At 41.4% G+C, this 27,706-nt stretch overlaps 1 protein-coding gene across 22 annotated transcripts in view; it reads right to left on the reverse strand.

Annotated features, from left to right (window-relative positions):
- SNAP91 (synaptosome associated protein 91) overlaps positions 1-25,798 on the reverse strand; it is a 71,966-nt gene extending 46,168 nt beyond the window's left edge. For 6 of the 22 annotated variants that reach the window (XM_040552436.1, XM_040552434.1, XM_040552422.1 and 3 more), the window contains exons 1-5: positions 24,815-25,056; positions 24,194-24,347; positions 4,330-4,472; positions 3,255-3,330; positions 1,721-1,823 (exon numbers count right to left, since the gene is read on the reverse strand). In XM_040552436.1, the coding sequence (XP_040408370.1) occupies positions 1,721-1,823; positions 3,255-3,330; positions 4,330-4,472; positions 24,194-24,323 (452 nt within the window). In that variant the 5' untranslated portion in view covers positions 24,324-24,347; positions 24,815-25,056. Of the gene's footprint in view, positions 1-1,720; positions 1,824-3,254; positions 3,331-4,329; positions 4,473-24,193; positions 24,348-24,814; positions 25,063-25,514 lie in introns of those variants that run through there. The other 16 variants (XM_040552423.1, XM_040552419.1, XM_040552418.1 and 13 more) reach the window with 8 other exon arrangements.
- Positions 25,799-27,706: the final 1,908 nt, after the last annotated feature.

A 27,706-nucleotide genomic window follows, 5' to 3' on the forward strand; every position in this document is an offset into this window, starting at 1 on the left:
AAACTTGACAAGAAATACTGTTGCAGAAGTGCTTAGAGTCTTTGTGCATTAACTTTGTTATGAATAACTAATGACAACTCATTGCTGAGAGTATTTTTTAATGACATGTCTATGGTCACCGAAGACAAGAAAAAAATCTCTATAGATTGTGGGTGGTTTTCTTTTTTCCCATAAAGTGCCACAATATATGCATGTCAATAACTTAAATCAGGGCAGCCTTTGCTAAGAGCTTCTTACCATAGGACACTTTCCTCTGTGTTCGTGAGTACTAATTAATTCCATTATTTCTTCATAATGCTATCACTGACTTTGAACTGCCTTAGCAGTCCTGACCTTTTATTCCAATGGGATCATCTAGTAGTCATGGACATGTAATATTTCTTATTTGCAGCCCACAGTAGTTTTCATGTTTTCATGTATAACCATTTTTATCTCTGAATATCACAAACCCACTCAACAGTCATCATGTGTGGACCCATTCTGGCCACAGACAGGTATGATGTCTACTCTCCAGGAAGGCATACCGCCGTTTATACTTATTTTACGCTATACTCTGAGGCACCTTATTTTGAGAACTGGAAATAATATGTACAGAAGGGCTTTGCAGCAACATGTTACAAGGCGGAAATTGAAGGAAGCTCAGCAACCCAAACTTACATTTACATGGTGAAGGCACCATGTGACAAAGGGAACCTAAGATGTTAGGACAACTGTGCTGTGCTGGATCAAAGCCTGCCTGGAATATCAATCCAACTAGCTACCAGCTTTATGTCAAAAACTTATATGTGATTCATATACCAGACAGATTCAAAAGATTACTCTGGTTCCTGTTACTGGAATAGCATCCAGCTACACTACAAAGCTGTTACAGTAGGCCCTACACTGTCTAGCAGTTTGAGACAGCCGGAGATGAAAACCTAGCATTGATGACTGTGTTACCAGAATCCAAAGCAGAATACAAAGCTGCAGAATACACCAAAACTGCCAGAATGATCCCATATGTAACTCATCATCAGAAGGGACAACTTTAGTATGCAGTCACTATATAGCAACTATAACTTCAGCGGGTGTTAAGCCACTTACAGTATAGTTAGTGCTTCAAGAGATAATCTAGTGCTATGGAAGACCCAGTTAAGAGACCAAGAAATGTTCTAACAAATACCAAGACGCTATTCTGAGCATGGTTAAAATTTTTCAGATTTTTTTTTTTAAACACAACCCTTGTGGCAAACAAAAACAGGAGTTTGTAGCCCTGTTCTGTTCAGTTTATAACCATTTGCTAAGTTGCCTCCTAAGAACTTCAGGTGTTCACTTGATTTTCCTTCATAATTAGACATCTTTCTTAGGGAAAGTGTCTGGAGTGATGAAACATCCAAAATATAGATTCAGAGCATTTCCTTCCCCAAATTCTAAAACACAGTTTCCCTGCAGCACAATTCATTAAGAGTCAGATTTAATACTTAGCACTGAAAGCTCCCAGTTCTTCAAGGCACCTTAATTTGGTCTTCAATATTTGGCTTAGTACCCACAGTCTTTCCTCTTCACCTTGTGTAATTTTAACCAATTATAAATACCTAAGAAATCCAATCATTTTGGTGTTTCATTGTGGCTAAAAAAAATAACTTCAGTCATTAAGAAAACAAAATTAAGCATAATGCCATAAATAGGATTTTTATGGGTCTGGCAACCCAACCAATTTACGTATCTAAACTTTGCTTACCCTTTTTTCACTCTTGCAAAGTCAAATGCCATTTGTCTGTAGGAAAACGCTTTTTCATTCAAGTATCTGCTATATCGCCTTATAAAGGTGGACATGTCATAACCTGCAAACAAACAAACAAAATAGGTAAATTTTACATTTAGTTTGTATGCTTGTTTGGAGGTTCTTTAGTAAACAGTAACATACAGTCAGCATACCCTACAATATACAACTCCACATACAGAACTGGCATCAGAAGTCTTCTTACTGCCTCTGAAGAAAATACAGTAGTGCAGCATTGAAACAATCTACTACTGCTCTCTACTACCAATAGATGTATGCAATGCACCAATGGCAGGGTTCCTGTGGAAACCTACTGGTGGCTACTACAGAGTTATGTGGTAACATGGCTTGATGGTGAAATTAGTTACCCCCTCTGTAAACATGAAAAATGCCAATTTAACAGAAAGATTATACTTAACTGGTATATGGCTTCTATGATTGATTTCAGATTACAACTCCCATTTTTCTACATACATCAGTCCCACCAGTTCTTACATGGACCCTCAAAATTCCCCCAACTAGATTTACTAGAAGAAAGAAATTATGTCGGCATCCACAGATATTAGTGAAGTTGTTACACCAGAGATATTCAAGGCACATGATATTGGGCAAGCAGCCTCAAACGTCAATAGCCTTGAAGTCTATAAAATTTCTGAACAGTTAGAATTACACTCTGTTTTTTCATTCAATGTTTCTTCTTCTAAGTTACTGAAATGTATGCAGAAGGTAACTGATTATCCTCTTTGGTATGGGTCCTTTTTTGCTACCTTCCTTAAAATCCACATCCCTCAACTTAGTCATCAACTGTATTTTTCCTTAATATCTCTCTATGTTAAGCATCTCTGCCAGCTCAGGCTTATTACTACCATTTTCTGATGATTCATTATCTATGACACTGATGTGTTATCTACGAAACTCTAATGTAAGTTTAGAGAGATCAGCAAAGTACACAAAAGCATGCATTGAACAGAATTCACATTTGCCAAATACCAGTATTGTTGAACATGCAAATCATGTTTTGCTTGGAGAAACAGAGGTTTAATACTATGGGGGATTTGTTCCTGCCCTGTGTAACTATTTCTAAAAGACACTTAAGTCTTTTTGGTTTCACATGCCTCCAACAAGAGACAAAGTAACATGGCATTCCTTTATTTTGCCCATTATTGTAGCATTGTACAAATATCCACCAACACCTGCTGCATTACAAATTTTCTCTCTTCTCTAGTAGAGCTTCCATAAAACAAGTTTTTCCTCCTTCAAATCAAGGAACAAGAAGATTTCACCAATATACCTTTCATTTTGCAGGAACTGAGAAACATTGTTGTGAAAGTATCCAGGAGTTCCCATTTAACTTGAGATCCTGTATTAAGTACTTATAAAAATGTGCTACTGAATCATTTTTATATTATTAACTTCTTATGAATGGAGAAGCAAATTAACAATAGTATCTTATTTAGGATCTTACTAAGGTAATAGGCATGAGTAGGCTTACCATGAGATCCACTTTTGTCCAGAAAATTGCTGAGGTTGAACAATGTGTTTCTAGATGCCAGATACTGAATGAATCTCTGCAACACAAAGTTATTTCTTATCACAGGCTATATCTGAAGATTTTGTACCTCCTAGCAAGAAGACTACTAGTCTAGCTCTAGTATACACACATGAAAACCCAGATTTTTTTTCACAGCCTACTATACTTTCCTCAAAACCTTTTTCATTCATTCAGATTAATTATGTTTAGCATGAATCTCTTCTAAATATCCTAATGCATACATAAAAACAAATTCCGTACAAAATATTGATCAGAAGGAAGGAGCGGTAAGAACAGCTAATTCTTAGAGAGATTTGAGAAAGCATGAGATTTATTTGCTTGCAAAGCAGCATATCCAGGCAAGTCCCAGACTTATTGATCCATCAGCCTTAGGCCTTCAGCTTAGCAGAAACCAATTCTAATAACTAGTAGGCCCCACATTGAGTACCAGGACTAAGGCTGAAATGATCATGGAAAACAAATCAGAATGTTGGCCCAAAGTTGGAACATAAAAAGAGGACAGGAGGAAAAAACTTACGCTGCAGCATCAGAGAAGTTCATTGCAAGAAAATACTTTCTATATTGTCAGGGAGGAATTGTTTTATAGTCATACTAAAGCACTATGACGGTACACATATCCTCAAACAATGATTTTGACTCTCTAGGTCATTAATATCATAACCAATCATCATGCACATTCAATGCACAGAGTGAGATGGACCATCAAGGATGCTAAAACTGTCAGAGCTTCTTTTTAGATTTTGTTCATCATTGACAGAAGTCCCAGGTAGTCTTTAATCCTGCATCATTCTGTCTTCAGATAGTCCATAAATTCTGTGACCATATTAAGAGGCTGCTGCTTGCTCTTAATGGTATAGATAATATAGACGAAGATACAGATAATCAGCATGATGGTAAAGGTAAGTTTGGAAGATTGTTTCTCATAAATAATAATTCTTGACTTTTTTTTTTCTCAGGTCCTTACTGGTTCAGAGAGATGCCTTTGTACTACAAACATTTTCAGCTTTATGCTTACCTCATTGCCATGAACCATTAGATGATGTGTGGTAACTAAGGCTTTGAATACAACCACCCAGCTACTATTTGTTGCTCGCTCAAAAAGCGTATCAGCCATCTGAGGAATATTCACATTTGTTTCATTAGTTGCTTGGATCAAGTCTGTAGGAGAGACAAAAGGAAGGTGTTAGGTGCTACAAACAAGACAAAAAAGTTTGCAGCATGCCCAACCTCTCAGCCTACCTGGCTGCAGGTCATAGTTGTGACAAATAGCAAGTTCAGCACTTAAACTCTACATTTAAAATATATATTATTTATATCTTTGAGGTTGTAGCAGTGCATCCTGACAATAACACTGATCTCTCCTAACAAACAATACTAGCTTTCCAACAATTCTTTCCTGAGCTATGCCCCAACCCTCTTCCATCTTCACCCCAGATGACTGTAGAGTACACGATGCCATGTGACTACTGCTTGTGGGTTTTCAAGTTAATTGTGACAGTTCATTGTCTCTGGATTAGATTAATAAGTATTATCAAATTCTCCATTTACAGACAGTACAGCAAGCTCACTAAGCCCAGTCACATCAGCAAAAAGATGTATCACCAGAAACTGAAACTCTAGCCATCTCAGAGGTTAGAGTTTCATCAGCATGCTACAACACACCTCCTAGAGTCTTTACAGACCTAGAGAGCAGAAGAGTGCATTCAGGCATGCATTAATACCTCTTCAACTTTAGGAAAGAAAGCAAAGATAGATATTGGCTTCTACTGAAGCATGAGTCCTGAAATTAAGATAAATACTTAATCAAAAGTAGTAGAGCCACTAGCATCTCTATCCCACCTCTATTGAAAGGATCTTCAATTTATTACACCTGTTACATACAGACACTTGCTAGGTATCTGGCAATGACTTTCTACAAACTATTACCTAGATTTTGTGATGCAGTTGGAAACTGCATACCACAACTGCATGACTAAAACCTCTGTGATACCATACACAGCCCTGACTTCATGCAACACAAACAGCACAAAACAAAGACCTAATTGTAGAGCTGAAACTTAACCTTTGAAGACCTAAGTAAGAGAAGTTAAAAATTAAAAAGTTCAACTCCTAGACTAATCGGTATCTCCATTACTAATGAAAATGGTCATCTTTTACCTTTTGCTGAGTAACCATTGTTAATAATCTTCCACATATTTCTCCCTCCCCTGCCCCCGACTAGAAATGTTTATTTCACTATTCAAGTCATTCAGTGACAACAGATTTTCTACCCTAGAGGTAAACATGCTATTCTGCGACTGATCCTTGCACACCTCAACTACGTGCACCTGATGCAAACACTACAGTAGTTCAGTTCACCAGGTCAGTAGGGTTTCCACTTGCTTTCCCTCCCCAGCACAACCTTATATAACAGAGGACATTAATGCTGCTAAGAGCAGAACGCCAAGGTTCAGGCTGCTGTGGAACTGCCGAAACTGCTTCTGCAGGGCAAGAAAAGTCCAGAGGACACCAGCCAAAACAGACTGAGTTGCGTCAGCTTCTGAGAACCACCTTCTGTGATCCGATACATACTCTGCAGTACTACAAGCATTCAGAAGTTTAGTAATTTTTCGTGAAGCTTTGGCAAATGATTTTTTTTTTAACTTCTGTTAAACAGACTCCTTTAGATAGAAGAAATCTATAGCTCAATCAGAAGCCTAGGAAAACCATAGTACTTGTGTTTAAAATTGTCTTTTTGAATGGGCATAAAAGTTGCAAGTTTTCTTCAGTTTCCTGTCAGTGGAATAACCTGTTTACAGCTACAGAGAAACCAAGTTTAATTTTTAAGTGTTTCTTAATTTTTTGGAGTTTTTTTTTTTTTTTTTTTTTTTGAACACCTTCTGAAATGCATGGTTAACTTCTGTAGTCTCAGCAATACTACCCTTGAAGGAAGCACTTCTGCAGACTAAGTATTGCAGTAGTAAAGTCATACTATTGAATGACAGCAATTCAAGCTCACAGAGCTCTAACAATTCTCCTTGATCTTGCTGCAAAAACAGGCAAATAATCTTTTATTCTGCAATGCAGATTAATGAATTATAGAAGACTTTGATCAGTAAAAGCCTAGAAACAAGCCACAAGCAGCTTGCTTGCTCTTTACCACACTCAGGTTTTGCTTCAGACAATAGCTTTTGTCCTTAGCGTAAGGGAAAAATGCATCAAATTTGCAAGCTCTCAGTCTTAAGTTGCAGTACATAGCTCACTACGGAAGAGAGGTGGTATAAGTTGTGTATTCTGTCTGTGGGTGTTAGATAATGAAACCTCAGATGAGTCCACCCACAGCAATGCTGGCATGGCTGGCTGAAACACACGATTCATATACGCTGCTGCAGCACTGCTTCTAAAAGCACTCAGTCATTTCTGATCCGCTCTGAATTGCTGGAGGGTACAGCATCTGAGTATGCAGCTCAAAATGTTTTAGGACATGAGTAATTATAGTATGCCGAGGAGGGAGGTATGATTAAATTTAAGTGTACTACTTTCAGTGAGCAAATGAAAAAAGAATTAAACCACACATGAAGATTTTACTTGTCTTCTGAAGGGGGAGGGGAAATAAATAAATGGGTAAGTTAGCTAGTTAATTCTGTTCAGTCATCATGCAGAGTTAAGGAATTCAAGTTTCCCAGTTTTCTTTCTACAACACTGCAAAGCCTTCTCTTAATTAGCAATTGTCAGTATCCGGAGCTACTGACAAGCATAGCTAAACTTACTGAATTCTGAGCAGAGTTTGTATGGTGGCTAAATGGAATTTTAAGATAAGAGTCAGCAAAATGAACTTGTTTGCAATGTGACAGTGAAGAATAGATATGAGGAAAAAGAAAAAGAAAAAAAATCTAGAAACTACATTTTCATAAGATATGCTTATTCAGACATTTACTGTCAGCACACAATCTTAGTTTTCAAAGTGGCAATGAAGTTCAGTCTTCTAAGCAAGTCCCAGGTGGACTTGTTAATATGAAAGAGGTAATAATAAAAACTACTGGATGAAGAACAGCCCATTGGCAGCCCTATTAAACAGTTTTGCAAAGTTGATTCTGGTTGGGATACACAGAAGTAGGATGAATGAGGATTAAAGGCAACTTCCTGATGAAGTTTCTACTACCGCAAACATCCATAACAAGTACAATGACAGCTAATAACCAAACCCAGAAATTGAGCTTGGATACAAGTTACAGACAGAGTAAGAGTCTGGGAATTCTACAGCAATAGCAGCAAGTGCTTTCAGTGCTACTTTCAGACAAGTGTAGTTGTTGGAGAGTAAAGACCTATACCTTTCCCTTGAATTAATTTTTTACTGCAGGAACAAGTTTTGCCAAATTTTTGGTACAAATTGCCAAATCAAGGTACATGACTTCTTCTTTTCACATCTTACTAGCTGATATTTTGAACACTCAGTCCAGAGATCCTCGTTTAAATTATATGTGTAATTTGGACTTTCAGATGAAAAACTGATGTGCAACAGAAGAAAAAAAAAGAAAAGAAAAAAAAAAGGATGTCAATTCTTTGACAATATCTTAAATTTGAACAGCAGCCTTTAAACTCCTTGACTAGCCAACTTTTTAACCCAGTCTTGAGATATCTGCAGTTTAATCAGGGAAGAGAAGTAAGGCTAGAGCATGACTAACACCTTCATTACTAACAAGACAAGTCTATCAACTTGAGGAAGATAGGGAGAGTTCACTGAGAAAGGTGGAAGTTAAGACAACTTAGCTCCTCATGATCTTTGAAAGATATGGCTAATTTTGGTGTTTGTTAAGTTTTTTTGGGGAAAAAAAAAAGAGAATAACAAAAAGTTTCACTGTATTCAGAATTTCAGACTGTAGCCTCATTAAAAACTACTTCCTAATTTTAATGTTTTGGTTTGTTATGTTGTTGTTGTTGTTGGAATGAGAGAGAATCTACAACACCTTAAAAGACCTTCTTCATTCCTTTACATTTTCAGATTTTATTCTGAATCTCCGATTTTTATTTTATTTATTTTTTCTTTTTAACTTTCAATTCTTTAATAGACAGACTTGGGATTTCCCAGTTCTAAGTAAATTATTCAGAATTTACATTCCAGTATATAGTGAAACAGCAGTGTAGCACAAGAACTCTGTTCAGGGGGATGTTGGTGCCAGCATAGCAAGAGCTACCAATTCCAGGTTGAATTAACATGCGAGCTGCCTCAACATCTGAGCTGTGTCACACATTCAGTTCCTAAATTTTGCTGAATCTCTCTGACAGTAACCCTACCCCTCTCCCCCCCAACCTTTCTTACCATTCCATTGAACACTACAATAGTCTTCAGAAGTAATTTTTCTTGCTTATAAGAATTTGAACACATTGAACCTACAGAAACGGAAATGAAGGACTGTTCCAAATCTGGGCTAGTCAAGAATGGAAAGAAGTGTCTTAAAGTAAAAGTTTAAAAGCCTCAACAAAAAAGCTAAGTGGCCAAGTAACAGTAGAAGTCCACCCTTGCAAGACATTAAACCTTGTCAGGAAGCTACTACACTGTTGTGCTAACCAACACAAGAGCTGAACTTCCCGGTCTGCAGAAGGCTGGCCACAAAACAGCACTGAAAAGCAGAACAAATTTATTGGCTTCTGTTTCTCCAGAAATTGCTCATGAGAACTTGAGATGATTTTAATATTATTAGCTCCAACTATCAAGCAATTCCAAAAATGAGAGTCAGAAAGTTATTTCTGGGCATAAAGTTTAGCATCTACTACTCTTTTCACCCCTAGCTTGCTCTATCTCCAAACATACAACATAATATGACCCTATGAAGAACTGCAACTCATGCTGTCTCCTCCTTCCTCTTCAGAAGTCTGCCTCAAGAGTTAAGTGCATCTCACCTTCAACCCAGCAGCATTATTGAAGTCCATCATCTTCCAGAGATTGTCTACACTCTTTCATGCCTATGCCAACTCTATAAACCTAAATCTTCCACAAAACATGTGTTCTCCAGGTACTATAAAGACATTCCCTCTAATGCACATAGCCTATGTGACTACAAATACTTCAGGAGATTACTATGTCCTCTCTCCAGCCTTACCTCACAGACCTCCTTCCCTAAAATACCACCACCCAAATTCATCCTTCACCAAGACAACTGTTATCCAATTTCTTTGTCTGCCTCCTCATAGGCATACTCACACTACTCATAGTATTAAGAGTTTTGCATAAAAGAAACAGTTTTGTCTTCCCTATATGAAGAGTCTGCAGAGAGACAGAGTACAGAGTACAAGCGGACTTCTCTCAGACCTTCCTACAAGTATTTCTCAAATTAAGAGTTTAATTAGCCTTAGAATCATCTTCTTATCCTGCTATTCCTTTTCAAATACAGAAGAGCACCACTTTCTAAATCACCAAATCTTGATTTTGAAACCAAGACTGAAAAATCTACTGCCCATATACGTTGCTGCATCTTATTCCAAGGCACTATCATACAGTCTGTACCCTTCCTTCCCCAGCATACCAAGCCTATAAGTTATCTGGGAAAAATCCACCCTAGCTTATTAACAATATTAAAACAGCTACATTGGATTTTTGTCCCTTTCAGTTCTCAATGATATATATATATATAGGGCTTTTCCTCCTGAGAGGTTCAGGTGCAATTCTCTTGGAAAGTGGAAATAAAAGCCAACTGTCAGGTAATTTTCTATTAGATCTGAAAGGATGTAACCCTAAGTTGCTTGGCTACCCTAAGTACTAAAAATGGGGAAAAGGTGTGATAATACTGTGTTGAAAATTCTTGCAATAATCAACTTAATGTTCCATGAACTGCGAATACTTTCTGTTTAAAAAAAAAAAAATCCAAAACATAGCTCCACTGGCAGCAGAAGAATGCTTCACCTTTAGCGTTTATATTTGAATTCCCTCCTTGAAGTTAATGCAATTGAAAGATGACATTCAGACCAGACCACAGCCACAGCAGCTTTGTCAAGTGACTTCACAGTGGGAATAGCCTTAATGATTAAGAAAGGAATCTTTTTGCCTGTCCAAAGAATTAAGAACCTCACTCTTGAACCCTCCTTGTACAGAATTCACTTACTTTGAATTACCAAAGAATTTGTCTCAGGCAAGAATGCAGGTTCAGCAAAGAAAGGGGAAGAGGAGAAATCTCTGCTTTTATGTTCCCTTCCTGCCTCCCAGAACTCCCATTTCAGTGCTTCCCTTCACACAAATCCTGTCCACAACTAGTTCAACAGATACGTGTCTTTAGTAGAAAAATACAAGTAATGAGCAATTTTCCTTGTGTCAACAAGAAATACCAAGTTATTCTGGAGCTGAAAGTACCACTGCTCTGTTTTACTGATTCACTACAAATAGCAGCAGAGCAACATATCGCCTTTGGATTTCTTGGACATTTCTTGGACATGTCTTGGACAGCTCTCAACAGCTTAAGATATACAAAAATGCCACTTGTATTTGGTCGACACCAAGTGATAAGGTTAGTTCATAAAGGCAATTGCTTTGGAGAAATGCCATTCCCCATCCTGTCTTAATATAGCATCTTAGATGGGGAAAAAAACAAAACAAAACAAAAAACCACTACTACTGTTAGAACTCGAAAGCCTTGTGTTAACTATTTTTTGCTAACTAACTTTTGGATAAAAAATAACTTTTGTCCATCATGGCAAGCTTCATACCTCATTCTACAAGCCAGCTCCTTCATCAGTTCAAGCCTAGAAGCCTTAACCAAAACACACATTCATTTACTGCAGTCACAACCACAGCACACATTCACAACCACAGCCCCATTGGTCTCTGTACTGCCCTATACAAAATCCTCGGTCTTGTTGCATACACAAAAACAAGCTTTATGGGGATATATTGCTGCAAGATTATTTCTTAGAAGTATAGAAGCTGATAAGGCCTAGTACAGTTACTGCTGTAACTGAATACCAGAATTCCAGCTGTGAATATCCTTCCAAGAGTTTGAACAACACCTAACATTACCTGTTGGCTATATCAATTCGTTACTCTTATTATTTGGCTGTTTACTGAACTATCAATAACCACCAGCTGCAGCTTTTATCCGGAACAGCACAGCTACACTGGAAAAGGAAGGGTTCTGTGTTTGCCACAGTGGTATGGGGTCATTTACTGTAATCTCTGCCCTAGAGCATTTTCTAATTAGCCTTTACATGTTGTGCTGATCGTATACTCCAACCATATCTGGTAGAAAGTGGTAATCAATGGAGGCATGGTGCACGAGCTATTTGAGTTGCCATGCTGCCATCATTTTTATTCTGAGAAGAATAAACTCTCTTTAGTGCTTTCCACCCCCAAGAAGATCTTCTTTCCTGAGAAAAACATTTGCTTTTAATAAACGTCTAGAAGCAAAATTTTCACTAGCCTATCAACCCTGCCCAGAACAGCAGTTTGTAATTCACTGCAAGTCTGAATTAGACTGAAAATATGTTGGAAGCAGCCTGATGTTTTAGCTCCATTGCTCAGCTGTTACACACTGAATACATAGAAAAAAATGAGGGTGGGGATGAGAATGTGCAAGCAACTTCAGTGGTATGTTAATTAGCTACTGCGTGCCTGATAGAAACAGGTCAGCTGAGTATGCAGCCCCAGTGGCTGACAGCCCCAGTGGCTGACCTAACTTCCAATACCCAGATAGGGTGCCACACTTTTTCAGCTGCTTCAGCAGGATTCTTTTAAGAGTCCAGATATTTTGTCAGTGGATGTCACAAGATGATATAACCTTCAGTATAGACAGCCTGAAAAATAACCAAACAAGACCAAAGTGCCTGTGCTCCATTGAGTTGGCAATCACCGGATGCTGAGAATGGGCTGAAATTCTTAATTGTGAATGAAATGTGCACAGCTATGTAGATAGTCCCAGTGAAAAAGTGGACATATCTACAGGAAAAGAATACCAAGTGTTATGCAAACTTGTCCATGCAGTCAGTGCAACAGTATGACTTTATACTCTCCTTGAGGCATATTGAAGCATAGTTGCATTAGCAAGTACTTTATAATATGGGTGTAAACATTTCAGTCCATTTTGTCCCTTATCTGTAAGGCAACTAATAAAAAGACAGTAAGAGTTCCTAAAAGCAGAAGGCTGCCTCATATGCGAATGCTGCATCTTAAAACAGGTTTTACAAAGCTGACTGACATCCGTTGGGGTTAGAAGGAGCACCCTCTCTGTGCTAAAAGAACAAATGCAACAGGATGAAACTAAACACGCAATTCCTTGGTGATCATTTTCTTACACCACACAAGTTAAACACAAATCCTCTCCTTCTGCCAGCCAGACAGGGGAGTTTAAGTCTCAGAAATGTTGAGAAACAAACTAGCAGTAGACTTGACATTTCAACATAAACCTGCAACCTTTCACATACTGCAGATCTCTCAATGTTGCAAAAAATTCTGCTAATAAACTGAATGGAATATCCACCTGAGAGCTGGAAGATGCAGTTAGGACTACTAACATTCAAAGGAAACTGACAGTAGTAAGTTGCTATCTAACAGCTCAAAGCCACCACTGCATCTGGAAGATGCATTTGCCACTGGCAGTGGAAATCTCGTATCAAGCTACTGATGAGTGGGGAAGTTGGAACCTGTCAGGCAGGCTTAAATCCAGTCAGCAAAGCTTCGTGCAGAGTCACATCTCTAGACTGGAATACCAAGAAGTGTCAATTATACTCCTAAGCACACTACGGAGGTGAGTTTTGAAAGGTAACTTTTCATAATACTGCCTAAGCATCTTCCAGCCTCAGGGTAAACAGGAGGAAGTTCTTTAAGATCACCTACTGTAAACTTTGTAACTTTTGCCTGTTAATACTCTTGCCATTCACAAATAGCAGAACGATTCAACATTTGAATAAAGCTTAGCAAAGCCAGGAAGACTCAACATGGCTTAGAATGAAGAAACACATAAGAAAGTCATAGGCAAGGCTCACATATGAAAATAGTTTTCTGTTTTAGGAGCCAGAAACTAGGCATCACTCATGATAAATTGTACATGTTTTCAAAATACTGGCACACTGGATATGCTGACTTCCTCTGGCTTGCTGCCCCTTAGCAGAATGTACATTCTCCTATAAATGGGTTTAAATGAAGCTATAAAAGTTGGATTAAGAGCTATAGGCAAAATTACTGTACTTTGGATTCCAGAATCATGCAGTAAGCTCCAAACCCAAGCCTCGATTTGAAAAGGTTGGGTTTTAAAACTCCAGGGTTGCTAAAGAACCAATGCAATGATTTGTTAAAGCTTGTGTCTATATTCAACCTCTATATAATGAGAAACAGCAGCCTTCAGAGTCAGGAAACAGGCCAGCTGGCTTCCCCCTTTCATGTAAGTCCTACACTCTCCAAAATGAGAAGTGAAAGGAAGAATCCTTTTAAAAAGAGTTTGAACTCTCACTTAATTGTATCTATGTGGGCTCTTTAATTACGTGTAAAGATGCATTCTCTAGCTAGCAAAGTCCTGCACTATGGCAAGATCACTGCCTCATTTTGAGGACCTCCCCAGAAACTTGTTGACTTGCATAAATTTTAAGGGTGTGGGCGACAAGTCAGTATGTTTTATTCATGCTTTGAGCAGTCATGTCTTCCTCTCGTTTCTGTGGAGTACCATTTTAGAACATTCTGTAAATTATCAGATAGACTTAAGTGATAAAAAGAAACTATGCCAGAGCCACAAGAGCCTGCCAGTCTCTGCAGGCTAACAGCTGACCATCTGCTGTGGAAGCATCCGCTGCCATTGTGTCATCCATGCTTGTGCCAAGCCAAGATTCAGTTTGAAGTTATCAAGTACACTGTCAGTTGTTGTGCCATGGTCTTATCCCACCTCTTTAGCAAAGTTTAAGGCACTTTCTTGAAAGGGTATGTTCTTTGGTCCTTTAAATAGTTGGTAGAACAATCTTAGCTCAAGTGAACGCCAAACTCTCAATCTACCCTTACCTGTGTTTCACATCTCAGCCATAACCTAGTCTCCTAAACACCTATAGGGGGGTGGGGGGACCAAAAAAACCCAAAACACTGCTTTCTTTTTCACTCCTTTCTTAAGACAGTAAAGAGAAATTAAAGCCACCTTGGCAAAGTACACAGCTCAACTGCCTGTGGCCCAACTACAGCATCAGGAGTTCCTGCCAACTTGCTTTCTACCTGTGGTAATTTCGCATATTGGCTTATGACCAAAGAAAAGGTTGACCATAACGAGTCAGACTCAAGCTGCAGACACATCCTGTCAGCAACTTGCAGTTCTCATTACACATTAGGAGCAGGGCGTACTTTCCTGGTGGCCTTCAAGCATGGCCATGCCTGTGTACTCACACTATCCCCTCTGCAAATATACACCTTTGATTTTTATCAATAGGTAGAAGAAAAAAAAGAAAGAAAGAAAAAAAAAACTCCAGCAAGCCAACTGACATACTGTCTCAGTTCGAATGGCCAGAGTACAGATTATACAAATATACAACATTAGCACGACATCAGGGCTTTTCAGCATCCAATTCCTTTCATTAAACTAAGTTGAGATACAGATACAATCTAAAACAAAGCATGAAATCACATTACTCTGGACAGGGAGGAGGAGCAGGAGGGTATTTAGACTTGGTTAGTCTGGCAGTCAGTGGTAATGTTGACGCCATTTGCTATATACTATGCCTAGGAATAAATTGCAAACCTCAGAGGCACCGTGCAATTTCCAGCAGCATAGAAAACACTGTTCTAGTATTCCATGTATATTCATGGTGATATGGTCAAGTCTTCCAAGGCTGACGTCCAATACCATTTGTAGCACTAGTCCAGGCTGCTGGTATACTCCCTCTCTAGTGGACTAGAACTGTCAACTGCTTCAACAAATGTTTGACAACCTGAAGAGATGAATTTTTATGAGCACAAGGACCTTACTGACTACTAGATATGAACCCACCCTTGCAAAACTTACTTCAAATTGTTTTCCAGAGAGAAGTAAATATGATCAAAATAGCAAAATTACAAGTATTAAAAACAGTTTTAGGGGTCTAGCATGTGGTTTGCAAGGCTCCAGAAAAAAGCAGAAAACCATACTCTGCAAAGTGACAAGCTAGCCTCTGCCAAGTATTCTGATTGCCTTCCAGCAATTGCCAACATCTGTTTTATTCAAGCCATCAAACTCTCATCCAAGCAAAATTTTGGCCACTAGGGAAGCTAACCAACCATGCTGAGTCTGATGGAGTGGGATACTCTAGCATCAACTCACCAATGAAGCTTCACACTGCAAACCTACTGGTACTGCTGACTCAGGGGAACACAAATACTGTTGCAAACCCTGCTGCTAATGATCAGTGCCTGCAAAGCTCCTAGCAAGGCTTCTTATATCATATCATTTAGTTTGAGTTCAGGGTTCAGACTAGTGCTAGATTACCCGTTCTTTTAGTACACTGGAAGTCCCATGGTGAGATTTCAACCCCAATTTCCCAGATTGCTTTATTCCTTGCTGTTCAGTTTTCATAGTATTTGAAACCCATCTCTCCAAACCAGGAAGAATATTATTCCTAATCTACATTGTATGTATTGAAGTATGGCAATTCAAGTTTCATCAGATACTCATTGGTGCAACTGATTTCATGCCTTTGATATTTTCCCTACGCACATAACAGAACTTGTCCTTTTCCAACCTAACCAACATTCTGATCTGTGCCTTGAAAATAAGCTCCAAAAAGGAACAGCACATATGAAGTTAATGATACTGTTTGGAACAATTGACTCATCTTTAGACTATAGTAAGACTAAGGGAAGGGATATAGTGCCTTCCCTCCATTCCCGAAAAGATTGGAGCCAGCTTATTCAGCAACACCATATGTCTGCAGCTGACTGCAGGAGGCCTTTCCTTTATTTATTTATTTATTTATTTATTTATTTTCCTTCAGGGATAGGGGGTGTATGTGGCACAGTTTTGGTAGTGGGGGTGCTGTAGGGGCAGCCTGTGTGAGAAGAGTGGTCACTTTCACAGGCTATGTGCAGGGGATATCTGTTGTAACACCAGAGTGCCTCCTGCTCCACCTCTGACCTTGGTGTTCCCTCTACTTTTTTCTCACTTTCAACCCCTTCTCTGCTGCCTGGGCAGTAGTGTCTGACTTTTCTTAAATATGTTTTCCCAGAGGTGTCACCAACTCAGCTGTGTCCTAAGATAGTGTATTGGGTTGATGTGTCAGAGGTTTGGTAGCATGGGTGCTGCAGGGGTGGCCTCTGTGAGCAGAGCCCAGCCCATGTCATATCAGAGCCAGCTCCAGCCGGCCCCAAAAGGAACTTGCTGCTGGCCACAGCTGAGCCATGGAGTGACGCTGGGTGGGCCTCTGGGAGAGCAGATTTAAGGAAGGGAGGAAAATCTACTGTGCAACAGCAGCTGGGAGAAAGGAGTGAGAAATGAGTGAGAAGCAGCCCTGCAGGCACCCAGGTCACTGCAGCAGGAGGACAGGAGGTGCTCCAGGCAGGCAGCAGCAGTTCCCCTGCGGCCTGTGGAGAGGCCCCTGGTGGAGCAGGCTGTCCCCCTGCAGCCCATGGGTCCCACATGGAGCAGATCTCCACGCTGCAGCCCCCCCGTGGAGGAGCCCCCGGCGGAGCAGGTGGATGTGGCCTGGAGGAGGCTGCGGTCCATGGAGAGCCCCCGCAGGAGCAGGCCCGGGGCCGGAGCTGCAGCCCGTGGAGAGGAGCCCACGCAGGAGCAGGGGGTCTGGGGGGAGCTGCCGCCCATGGGGGACCCGTGCTGGAGCAGTTTGCTCCTGGGGGATGGACCCCGTGGTACGGAGCCGTGTGGGAGCAGTTCTTGAAGAGCTGCTGCCTGTGGGCAGCCCCCGCAGGCTCAGTTCGGGCAGGACGGCATCCCGTGGGAGGGACCCCGCGTGGAGCAGGGGCAGAGAGTGACCGTGAAGGAGCAGCAGGGACGAAGCATCAGGGACTGACCACAGCCCCCATTACCTGTTCCTCCTGGGAGGAGGTGGAAGAGGGTTGATGGGGGGGAAAGTGTTTTTAGTTTCACTGTTCTAGTCCACTACTGGTAGGCAATAAATTATATTAATTTTCTATACTGAGTCTGTTTTACCCATGATGACAACTGTTGGGTGATCTCCCTGTCCTTATCTTAGTCCTTGAGCCCTTTCCATTGTATTTTCTCTCCCTTTCCCTTTGAGGAGGGGGGATTGAGAGAGCTGTTGTGGTGTAGCTCATCTGCCCAGCAGGATAAAACCACCACACAGGTCTGTGGTGGAGCTGGCTGCGTCTGCACCAGGGTAGCTCCTGACAGCAGACACCCTGCAGCCCCCTACTGCCAACACTTCGCCATGGACATCCAATACTGAGGGAAACATGAGTAAGGCAGGAAGAGTGCCCGCAGCTTCAAGTATTTTGAAAACACGCAGAAAGATACCAGATGCAGGTGTGCCTCTGCTATATTATTATTTCTTCAGAAGAAGAGACCAATGGGGCAACAATTCTCTTATTGGTTACAGTTTCCTCTCAATTCAAAGACTATTCCCAGTAGAGCAGCTTCTCAGACCACAAGTAGGCCTCAAGATAGCAGACGACTCCAAGGGGCTGGAAGGAAGAATCACCGACTGCTGCTGTTTTCTCTATGCAGCAAGAAGCACTGAAGATTAATAGCATCCAAAATGCAGAGTTATCATGGCTGCCATCTACTTTTAAGCACTTCAGAGGATCTTTCAAGAAACAGAGACATAGATGGATGGACCAACCAGTCCAACAGAGTACTTTCTTGGAGACTACAGAAAAGTCCTCACTAGTTGGACAGGCATACAGAAGGTGCATACAGAAGACAGAAGGTTTAAGAGCCAGGTCAGGAAGTCAGATGCACAGATCAAATCAAACCGTGGAAATAAGAGTACAGATTTTTTAAAATTATTTTTTTTAAAAAAGACATTCAATCACTGCTGCCCAGGATCTAGCGGAGTAAACACTGCTAAGCTGTGATGAGACATGTTCAACTACTAAATAGAAGTGATGAAAACTAGGGACTAGTCACTGTATTATTGCTCTGCTCTTTCAGGAGAAGAAAAAAAAAAATCACATCTCTTTTTTCATCTGTGCAGAACTAGAAAATGCAAGACTGCATTTATGTAAAAGAAAAGTAGCCACATGTCATACTGACCATCTCATGAACAAAGGACTGCAAAGAAAGCAGAAAAGGCATGGTTACTCCATTGTCAAGGTCTACTAACAGAAGTCATTACAGCAGAAAGGCCTTACTTCTCCCCAGACTGATCATTCACAACCTTGGTAAAGCATGTTTAACAGAAGGATCTTGATGACTGTTGAAAACAGACTACAAATATGTCTTCAGCTGAGGGTAAGGAGGGTAGGAATTAACAATCTAACTTTATCAAGTTACACTGTTTAGATAAAAGAAAGTTTAATATTACACTATTTACCCACTCTTCTGTTTCCTATCCTCCCTTTCGTTAAGCATTGTACCATAAAACGGCAGAACAGTTCTGACGCGCAAGATCAAGTGATCCCACCCAATCTGAATCCTAAAAGCTGTCATCAGCATGACATCAGGGCTTCCACCCCAGCTTCAAACATATTTTTTAAAAAGTATTGCTTGGCCAAGTCTTAACTTAATTAAAAGGGCGGCCTTCTGTAGGTACACATGCCTTAAAAACAGTATTTAAGTGGGACAAGGATGGGAACTAAGAGCTAATGTTATAGAAATATTCAAGATCGACTAATCTAAAAAGCCTTCATATTAGCTCTCCTTACCCGTGACAGATATTTGTATTCCTACTTAGAGATCTACCCATCTCCAAATGATGGAAGTCTTCAATACTGTTTTGAGAAAGGAGATGAGAGAGGTCCACAGAAACAGAGCACCATTCAACATGGAGAGTGATGACAACTCCTTTCAGGAAAAAAAAATGCTAATCCATTACCCATTACTGAATGGATTACTTAAGTAAATAATTACTTGCTTGGAATTTTTCTTTTCCATTGTGAAAAAAAGAGATTCACTAGGATGTCAAGAAGGAATTCACAATGCAGAGTGCAACCCAGCTGCGAAAACAAAAACAAGACACTGTACTACAACTGATCTTCAATGACAATTTTCCAAAGCCAGTTCTCTCATATATGGAAACTATGACAAATTATTTTTGTATATCTCTACGTACTTTAGTAGTTTCATTAGCAAAGTGTGAAGGATCAAACACAATTTGTACAGAGATTCGGTTCTCAGCAACTATTTTTTTTAGAAGATAATCCACAGCCATCAAGACAAAGCATCACCCAGACTGCAGAGCATTGCAGTACTCAAATGTCTGCACTACTCCCTTCAGAAAAGGGCCACAAGAGCCAACAGACCTGGAATGCTCTCCAAATCACCACAATAGCAAACAACTTCTGAAAGACACACTCAAGTAAATGTTAACAGGTGCCTTTGCTGAGTGACTGAAGATAGCTGTGCTGGTTTCCACCTTTCCCAAAATCCAGCTGGCAATATGTAATTTTGTAATCACACACAGTAATGAGACAGAGGTTCCTAAGACTAACCTGTGGGTTAGTGGGTTATATTTACTGAGCACAGGAAGAAAGCTTAACTCTTTGCTTCTGAACAATCAGCATTCCTGTTTCAACGCTGTAGAACACAATAATTCAAATTCCTTAAGGTCATCCACACAGTTTGAAGGATAAAGGCAAAACACTGCAAGGACAAGTACCCGTATCAGGAAAATACTGACAGCAGCCCTGCATTTCAGTTACCAATGTAAATTAAACTATAAATCTATTTTTAGAGCTTTTGTCAGCCACAGACGTGTGCCAAATCAGACCTGAGATGGAAATACACAGAATCACAGAGTCATAGAATCATTTAGGTTGGAGAAGACCTCCAAGATCATCTGGTCCAACCTTCAATACATTACTGCTCCTGCAATATACACCCAGGTCAACTCCATAGCCACTGAAAATTCAGTCCTGGTCTTCATCTGCTTTGTTTTCACATTTCATAAAAGTCTCCTGGCTTTTGATCAGGCCTCTGGAAGGGCCTTCTACCTTACAAGAATTACTTTAAGGAAGTAAGGAGGCATTACACGGTCTTTTTAGACTACACACTCCAGAACTTCCTCCTGCTGCAAAACAATTCACTTGACAAAACATAGTCAAGGAAAATCCCAGCCATTTCGATCCTTCTCAGAAACAAGAACTTGTTACAACCAACCACACATGCAACAGCCTCGCTGGTTTCCACTTCACTTCCCTAAAAGAAAAATCACTGGTCTGTTTCTGAGCTAAAACCTTTATAAAAGGAGCTCTGTTCAGATTTACTTATTTTTTTTCTGATCTATCATGTGTTTTATCATTTAAAAGTTAAGTTATTTCCTTTCTCTGAAAGCTTCTCCCTGTTGATACCATCAGAGCCACCACATCCAAGTCTGGAAGATGGCTTTTGCTTGCCCCACGTAATCAAACTCTCAGTAAAGCATTAACACGTCTTTCAGAGCAATTCTGAGAAGGAAACTTCTGTGCCAGGCTCTAGGCTTGCCCTCCCAGTTGAATTACCAGAGCTCATATATCTTTAACACAGCCCATATATACCTCACCCACCCATTGCACAACGGCCCTTTTCACTGCTTCCAAAAAAATCAAGTTGCTAATCCCGATTTCACCATGTAAACACTTCCCTTGCTGTATCTAATTGTAATTTATTTAACACAACACAATTAGCTGAGGGAGTTGAATCAATATCATTGTGCTAACTTTAAGACCTCTGTTGGAATAAAGAAACTGTGTCAGGGGTGCTAACAGTTCGGTAAGTCCACAAGGATCAGAGCTCTGTTGTGCTAACTGCAGCACCTTGCCCCAAACCATCACAGCGTCCTAGATTTATGCTCCTCTTCTCCCAACAGAGACTTGGGAATTTATTTAATGCTACCTAGCACTACTTCCATCAGTTGCTGAAAATTAACTTGTATGAGAGCCGGAATTCAAGAAAGTGGTAAATCTTAGTAACGAGTATTAGCGACCTAACCATACTTTAGTACTTCTGCATTACATAACAAGTCTGTGCAGCATCCAGAGTCCATGCCAAAGGACAGCAGCATCCATATTAAAGCCTGGACTTGTAAGATGTGCAAGTACAAAAAGTCACACAAAGGCAAAAACACTCAGCAGCTCAGCTTTTATTCATAGAAGACACTTCATTCTACTCTCTTCTCGACACACATGCACTCACACTCAAATCGTGCTGTTTACTTGTCAGAGCAAGTTGCCTTTATTTAAGTTCTACTCACACATAAAAAAAACTACCTTGTCATCTGCCACCTTTCTAAAAGCCTACAGAACTAATACATTCTGTAGAAAAGTTATGAGGACAGGCATAATGTCGCATCCTCATAGGACTATCTAATTCATGTTAAATAGTTGATCTTTCCATTTAATTTACAAAGCCCAGCTGCTAAGCAGGACACCGGAAGATAGAGGCCTGGTGTCATGTCACACAACCTAAGACACCAAATAAAATTACAGAGATCCCTAAGGGCACTGTACCACCACGCTGACAGTAGAATCGTAGCTTTTAATAAAACACAAGGTGATTGGAGCGCAGCTATCTTCTGTAGTATCTAAAGTCTTAGTCACTGAAATCCTTCACACCTCAACTCAAAACTTATCTTAAGGCACTGGCAAGTCTTACCTTGCATTCCCTTCTCCACATTTTCATACGCTACTTAACCAACTGGAAATGCAGTCAGCCACGTGACTCAGAGCCCGACCTCCATCTAGCAGTATCTCCTGCATGTACTGAGGTATTGCTCTTTCAGAGGACGAACTTTTAATTTATGCTCTCATTACAATGTAAGGCCCATTTTAACACTTGTTCACAAGATATACATCAGAGTTCAAGGAACTGCTTAACAATTCACAATTCTAAGGAGATGCCTCAGGTCTCAGAGCCTGAGAATATTTTCTCTTCTAAAAATGAACTTGATTTTTCATTTATAGTCCACAGTTTTGAATGTATGTATCTCCCACTGACAAAATTCTGTCTTTAACGATATCGGATAGTTAAATGCCCAACTCTTGCATACAGCTTGGAAAACAGATGATAACACAGACAAGGATGTATCTTCCCAGGAAATGATCCTTTCTCTTTCTCCCATGCATCTTACATGTAGGTGGGTATGAAATTGCATAGAATATGAGGCTTCAATCTCCTCTAGTCTCATTTTCTGAAGTAGTAATATTAGCACCAATATCCAAGCACAATCCCTTTCCAGACACTAATATAGCACTTGTAAACTATTTCTACCTCGCTTTAATCCTGCCCATTCCAGAAAGTACTTTTATTTTTACGTGTGTAAAATATGTGTATATACTAATATTAAACAGACATGGCATTGCTTTAATTACAAGAACTAAGCTTCTTTAAAAAAAACTAAAGCTTCTAGTAACAGATACAGTAGGACTGTCCATACACAGCCTACAGATTGAGAAGTGTCGACAGCTACCAAACATCAACACAGGAGACATCAATAACCAAGAAGTTTATATTCAGTGGCTTATCTATACTAGTCAAAGGATATTTTTTAATACACACACACACAAAAAAAAAAAAAAAGTGAGACTATATAATATTAAGACAGCTGATCTATTTTAACGACAGTTTATGCTCAAGCCAGTCCTCAGTCAAGGCTGCTTACATCAGCATCTCATCGCCATACATAAAGAGTACATCAGCCTGAAGGCTGACATGTAGGATGACACTTATGGGGTTAGCTCTGAAGCCATTAACACCAAGATCTGGAGTTATTTTCCAGAAGTAATACTACCTCCTTTGAAGAAATACAGCATCATCAGAATTGTATTTACATGCACCTGCACCAGCATTACTTTGTAATGGACAGCAGCCAAGAGACTTCTTGGTAAAAAACCCTGCTTATCTTTACTTGAAAGCATTTCTTACCAGGTGTCCCTAGCATTTCCAAAAAAAAAAAAAAAAGGAAAAAAACACTTAGTTTTAGGCAACATTAAAAGCTGCTGTTTCTGTATTGAGTCCAAAGCAAGACAGAGTTACTACTGGTAAACAAAGCCAATTAACATCATACAATTAAGTACTTTCACCATCCTAACTCCTTGGTGATTCCAAGAAGGGGCTGACAGTGAGTGGGATGAAAAGAAAGAGAATTGTCAAGACAAAGCATTACTAGCTCACTGCTTTATAAGAAACATTTTGACTTCAACCTTGTCTCATGCATTAACTAGCTCATACAAGTCCGGAATAGATTAAAAGTCTGTGAGACAAAGCCACCAGCCATCTTCAATAAGAGATGGTGGAAACCATCAAGGCGGATCGTAAAGTTGCTCTCAGATATTTGGGACCTCAGCAACAGCCCCTAAACTCTTCAGAGGCTGTTCCAACCCACAGCGCAGTGCTATCGGGCTCCCTGACCGTTTCAACATGCCACCATCTAATGGAGATGGCCTTGCTCTTGTCAGTGCTTGGCCAGCTCCTGGCACAGCGTCGCTGTCCCTGCCCAGCACCATCCATCGCTGGGGAGGCTGAGGGAGGCAGTGACAAGCGTGTGCCCATTTTGCCATGGGTCTGATCCCCTCCGCTCCCTGAGGGACTCAGTGCTGAGAGGCACGCTTTGCGCTGCCTTCCTGGCTAAAAGGTCAAGAGGGAAAAAAAAAAAAATGGCTGAAAGAGCGGTATTATGCAATGTGAGGAGAAATGCAATAACAACTCATCCTCTCCTGGAGATTTCTCGTAACCCTTTCGATCTGCGAGCTGGATTACAGCAAGCACGGCAGCCAAAAGGCTCAAAGCCCCGTTACTGAGCGCCGCAGGCAGCCTCCTTAGCCCGGGGCCTCCGCTGCGGCTAGGCAGAGGGATGCTTACAGTCCAGGTGCTTCTTCTTGGGCCCCATCACTTCATGCGTGGTGGCTTTGCAGACGGCTCTGGCTACGGCTGATCCCGTAACGCTGTACTGAGCAGCTGCGATGCGATCCGTCAGCGTCTGACCCGACATCTTCGGTTCTCGCTGCTGCCTGCTCTGCAGAGGCGGAAAACACGGGAGGGGAAGGGGCTAGGCCGGCTGTAGGGCCGGGGGGAGGCGGGGGGCCCGCGGCCGCACAAAGCTCCCTCGGCATCCACCCCCCCACCACCCCCCCCCCCCGCCGCCCCGTTGTGTAAGCCTTTCTGGGGCAAAAAAAATAAATAAAAATAAATGGTATTTTAGACACCGCAGGGAAGGGGGGGGGGAGGGGGGGGGTGGATAACGATAAGCCCGAGATGGAGCACAAACAGCGATGAGACGGGGGGAGTGGGGGAAGGAAATCGACCCCCCCTTCCTCCATCACCTGCCCGCAGCCTCCCGGGCGGGGGCTCGGCACGGCTCGGCACGGCTCGGCACGCCATGTTCCGCCTTCCCACCGCCTCCCCGTCCCCGTTTACCACCCCCCCCCCCCCAGCAAAAGGTGTGGGTCGCCATGCAGCATCCCGGCGGGCTCCAGCACCGACCTGTCCGTGTGTCCGTGCGTCCTTCCCTCCCGTCCTCCTGCCGCCGCTCCCGGCCCGGCCCCGAGAGCCCCCCCGGTGCGGTGCGGAGCGGTGCGGGGCGGTGCGGGGCGGTGCGGGGCGGTGCGGGGCGGGCTGCCCGCTGCCCCCTCCCGCCGCCACCGGGGATGCGCTGGGCGTCCACGCCCGGCAGCCGCCGCCGCCGCTGCTGCTGCTGCTATTTCCAGCCTAATCCTCCCCGCAGCCTAATCCCCGCGTACTGCCGCAGCAGCGCCGCCCCCGAGCCCGGTGCAGGGGGCGGAACGGAGCCCGGCGGTGGCCCGGCGCAGTCAGGTGACAGCCCGGTGGCAGCCCGGTGGCAGCCCGGTGGCAGTCCGGTGGCAGCCCGGTGTGCCTCCCACCCAAAGGGGAGCCCCGGGGACGGGGGAAGGGGTGAGGGGGGGGTCTGGGGGCCCCAAAAGGCAGCGGGTTGAGGGTAGGGGGCGAGGGGGATGCGGTGGGACCCGGGCTGTCCTCTAGAGCTGGCCCGGTGAGAATCATCCTCCGCGAAAATTAAAAAAAAAAAAAAAAAAAAAGAAATAAAAATAATAAAAATTTAAAACAAAAACAACAATAAAAAGAAAAAGAAAAAGAAAAAGAAACAAACACACACACACACACACAAAATAAGAACAAAAATATGAAAATAAAGAATGCAAAGCACCTTGCACAAATGGGGAAGTCTGGCAGAGCCGCTGATGCTGCCTCTGTCTGCGGTACGGTGCTGTGGATAAGTCTAGAAAGGATTCGCCGAGGTTTCCCCCAAACTGCACGCGAACTGGATGTTAATGATTTGATCAAAGCTGTCCTAAAGATGTCCCCTGAAGGGTTTTCTGTTTGATATCCCAAAGATCCCGGCCACAACGCCGTGCCACGCTAGGCAGGGGACGTAGGGTGCATCGCCCCCAGCAGCAGCCCGGGGCTTGTGCCGTGTCATTGAAGCCTGCCGGTGATCTGCCCAGTCTTCGGAAATGTGGCGTACATATATTAACATAAATCGTCTGAACTTAGTTTGGGAGTGAAGTGATTTAGGTGGGTGGGGCCTGAGTGAAATGGTAATGGTAGCGATTACTTCAAGCTGCTGTTAGAACAAATCCAAGCAGACGACGTGCGTGTTATTAATCAGCCGAAAAACCCGGTATGTACACTCGGTGCACAGATCTGTGCATGGGAAGTGATAACCAAGTCGTGTGGCATGCAAAGACACACTGCACCATTTTCATTTATCGCACCAGGAACACAATACTGCCTAGGGACTGTGCTCTGTGACAGTATGAAACAGCAGCTTTTTTACTACTACTTTTTTTTTTTTTTTAAACAGAACAACCCAGAGATTTTAAAGTCGTAGGTAGCCTGAAAGCTTGGGATTCCTGTTATAGCAATGCTCAAAAGTTCAAGTTCCTTTTTCTATGGACAATCTCTTCCAAAATAACTGTTCAAATGGTGCCTGTGTCCACTGAGGAAAGGTGTTTGTGTTCTCAGGCTCTCAATACTGACTAAATCTCCTTCATTTTTGCAGAGCAGATACAAACATTTGGATTTCCAGATTCAAATGCTTTCTCATATGCAGTGTTTGAATATGGACAGGGATTTCATTTGGAAAAACACGTAATGTGTATGTTACTGACTGCTGACCAGAAGCATTAGGTACCTGACAAATTTGAATATTCTCATATTTGAGAATTTGAGCCTCGTATATGTCTCATATTTCAATAGTGAGAATGGCTGTAACCACAATGTCCATGTTTGTCTGCCAGCTCTATTCACCATCTTTAGCATTACGATAGCATACTATTACTATACAGACAAATTTTAGTAACGTTTCATTTACCCTAGAAGTGTTAATTTCCATTCATAGAAATTCAGCATTAGTGGAGTGCTATGGGGGAGCTAGAAGCATGCATTTGTGCAGGCATACACATAGTTTTCTCTGTGTACTTCACAGTCAGTTATTTATGTTGTAGTGTCAATTGATATCAGAAGAAAGAAACAGCTGTGAGCTACGGATACTTCATGATCCACTACTGGCATTAAGAATGACTCTGAACTCTTCTTAGTAGTACTGACAAGAGTGTAAATGTCTTGACTTTCAAAAAGACATGAGGTTTCTTTTTAACTATGAAATTATAGAAGAAAAAAAAAAAAAAGCTTCAGTTTGCTGGTTTCTCCCAGTAGAAATTTAGAATAGCTTCACTTGCTGCAAGTGAAATAGTTTTCAACTTTGCAGTAGAGAAAGTATGTAGTTAGTGATATAACTTTCTATTAATGTCCAGTGTACGTATTCTGAGCCAAGCTTGATGTGAAAGCCTGGACAATTTCTGAATCCGTCCTTATTGTTATGAGCAGTGTCAGTCACTGAGTCTCAACTGTACCACTAAAACCCATGATTGTTAATATTCAGCTCATTTTATATTTTTGCTTTGTCAGAATATTTAAGTAAAAGATAAATTAGACAATTTGTACTATTACTGTAAAATTTATGTATTGCAAATCGAGTTTAGAAGAAAGGACTGAAGAGATCCTCCAATTTTTTTGTTATAAACTGGCATGTTGCTAAGTCATAAACAGAGTATGCAAAAGGAAAACATTGCAAGATTTGTTAAATGCAGCGGTACAGAAGCATTTTTAAGTTGTTAAATTAATTCATCTCCCATTATTTGTACATTCAGCAACAAATAATCAGTGTCATGAGTACAAACAACTACGAAAATATGTCGTATTTACATCCGTATCGTGTTTGGTCAGTACAGCTCTACATGAGGCTCCTCTGTTCCTCTTGTTACTGTCAGCAGATGGACTTCCAGTGACCACTTTATACAAAGATTTTCTTGAGCAAAGCTGGGAACACTTGACCCT

Source organism: Cygnus olor, chromosome 3 (assembly GCF_009769625.2).
Source record: "Cygnus olor isolate bCygOlo1 chromosome 3, bCygOlo1.pri.v2, whole genome shotgun sequence".
Taxonomy (NCBI): Eukaryota; Metazoa; Chordata; class Aves; order Anseriformes; family Anatidae; genus Cygnus; species Cygnus olor.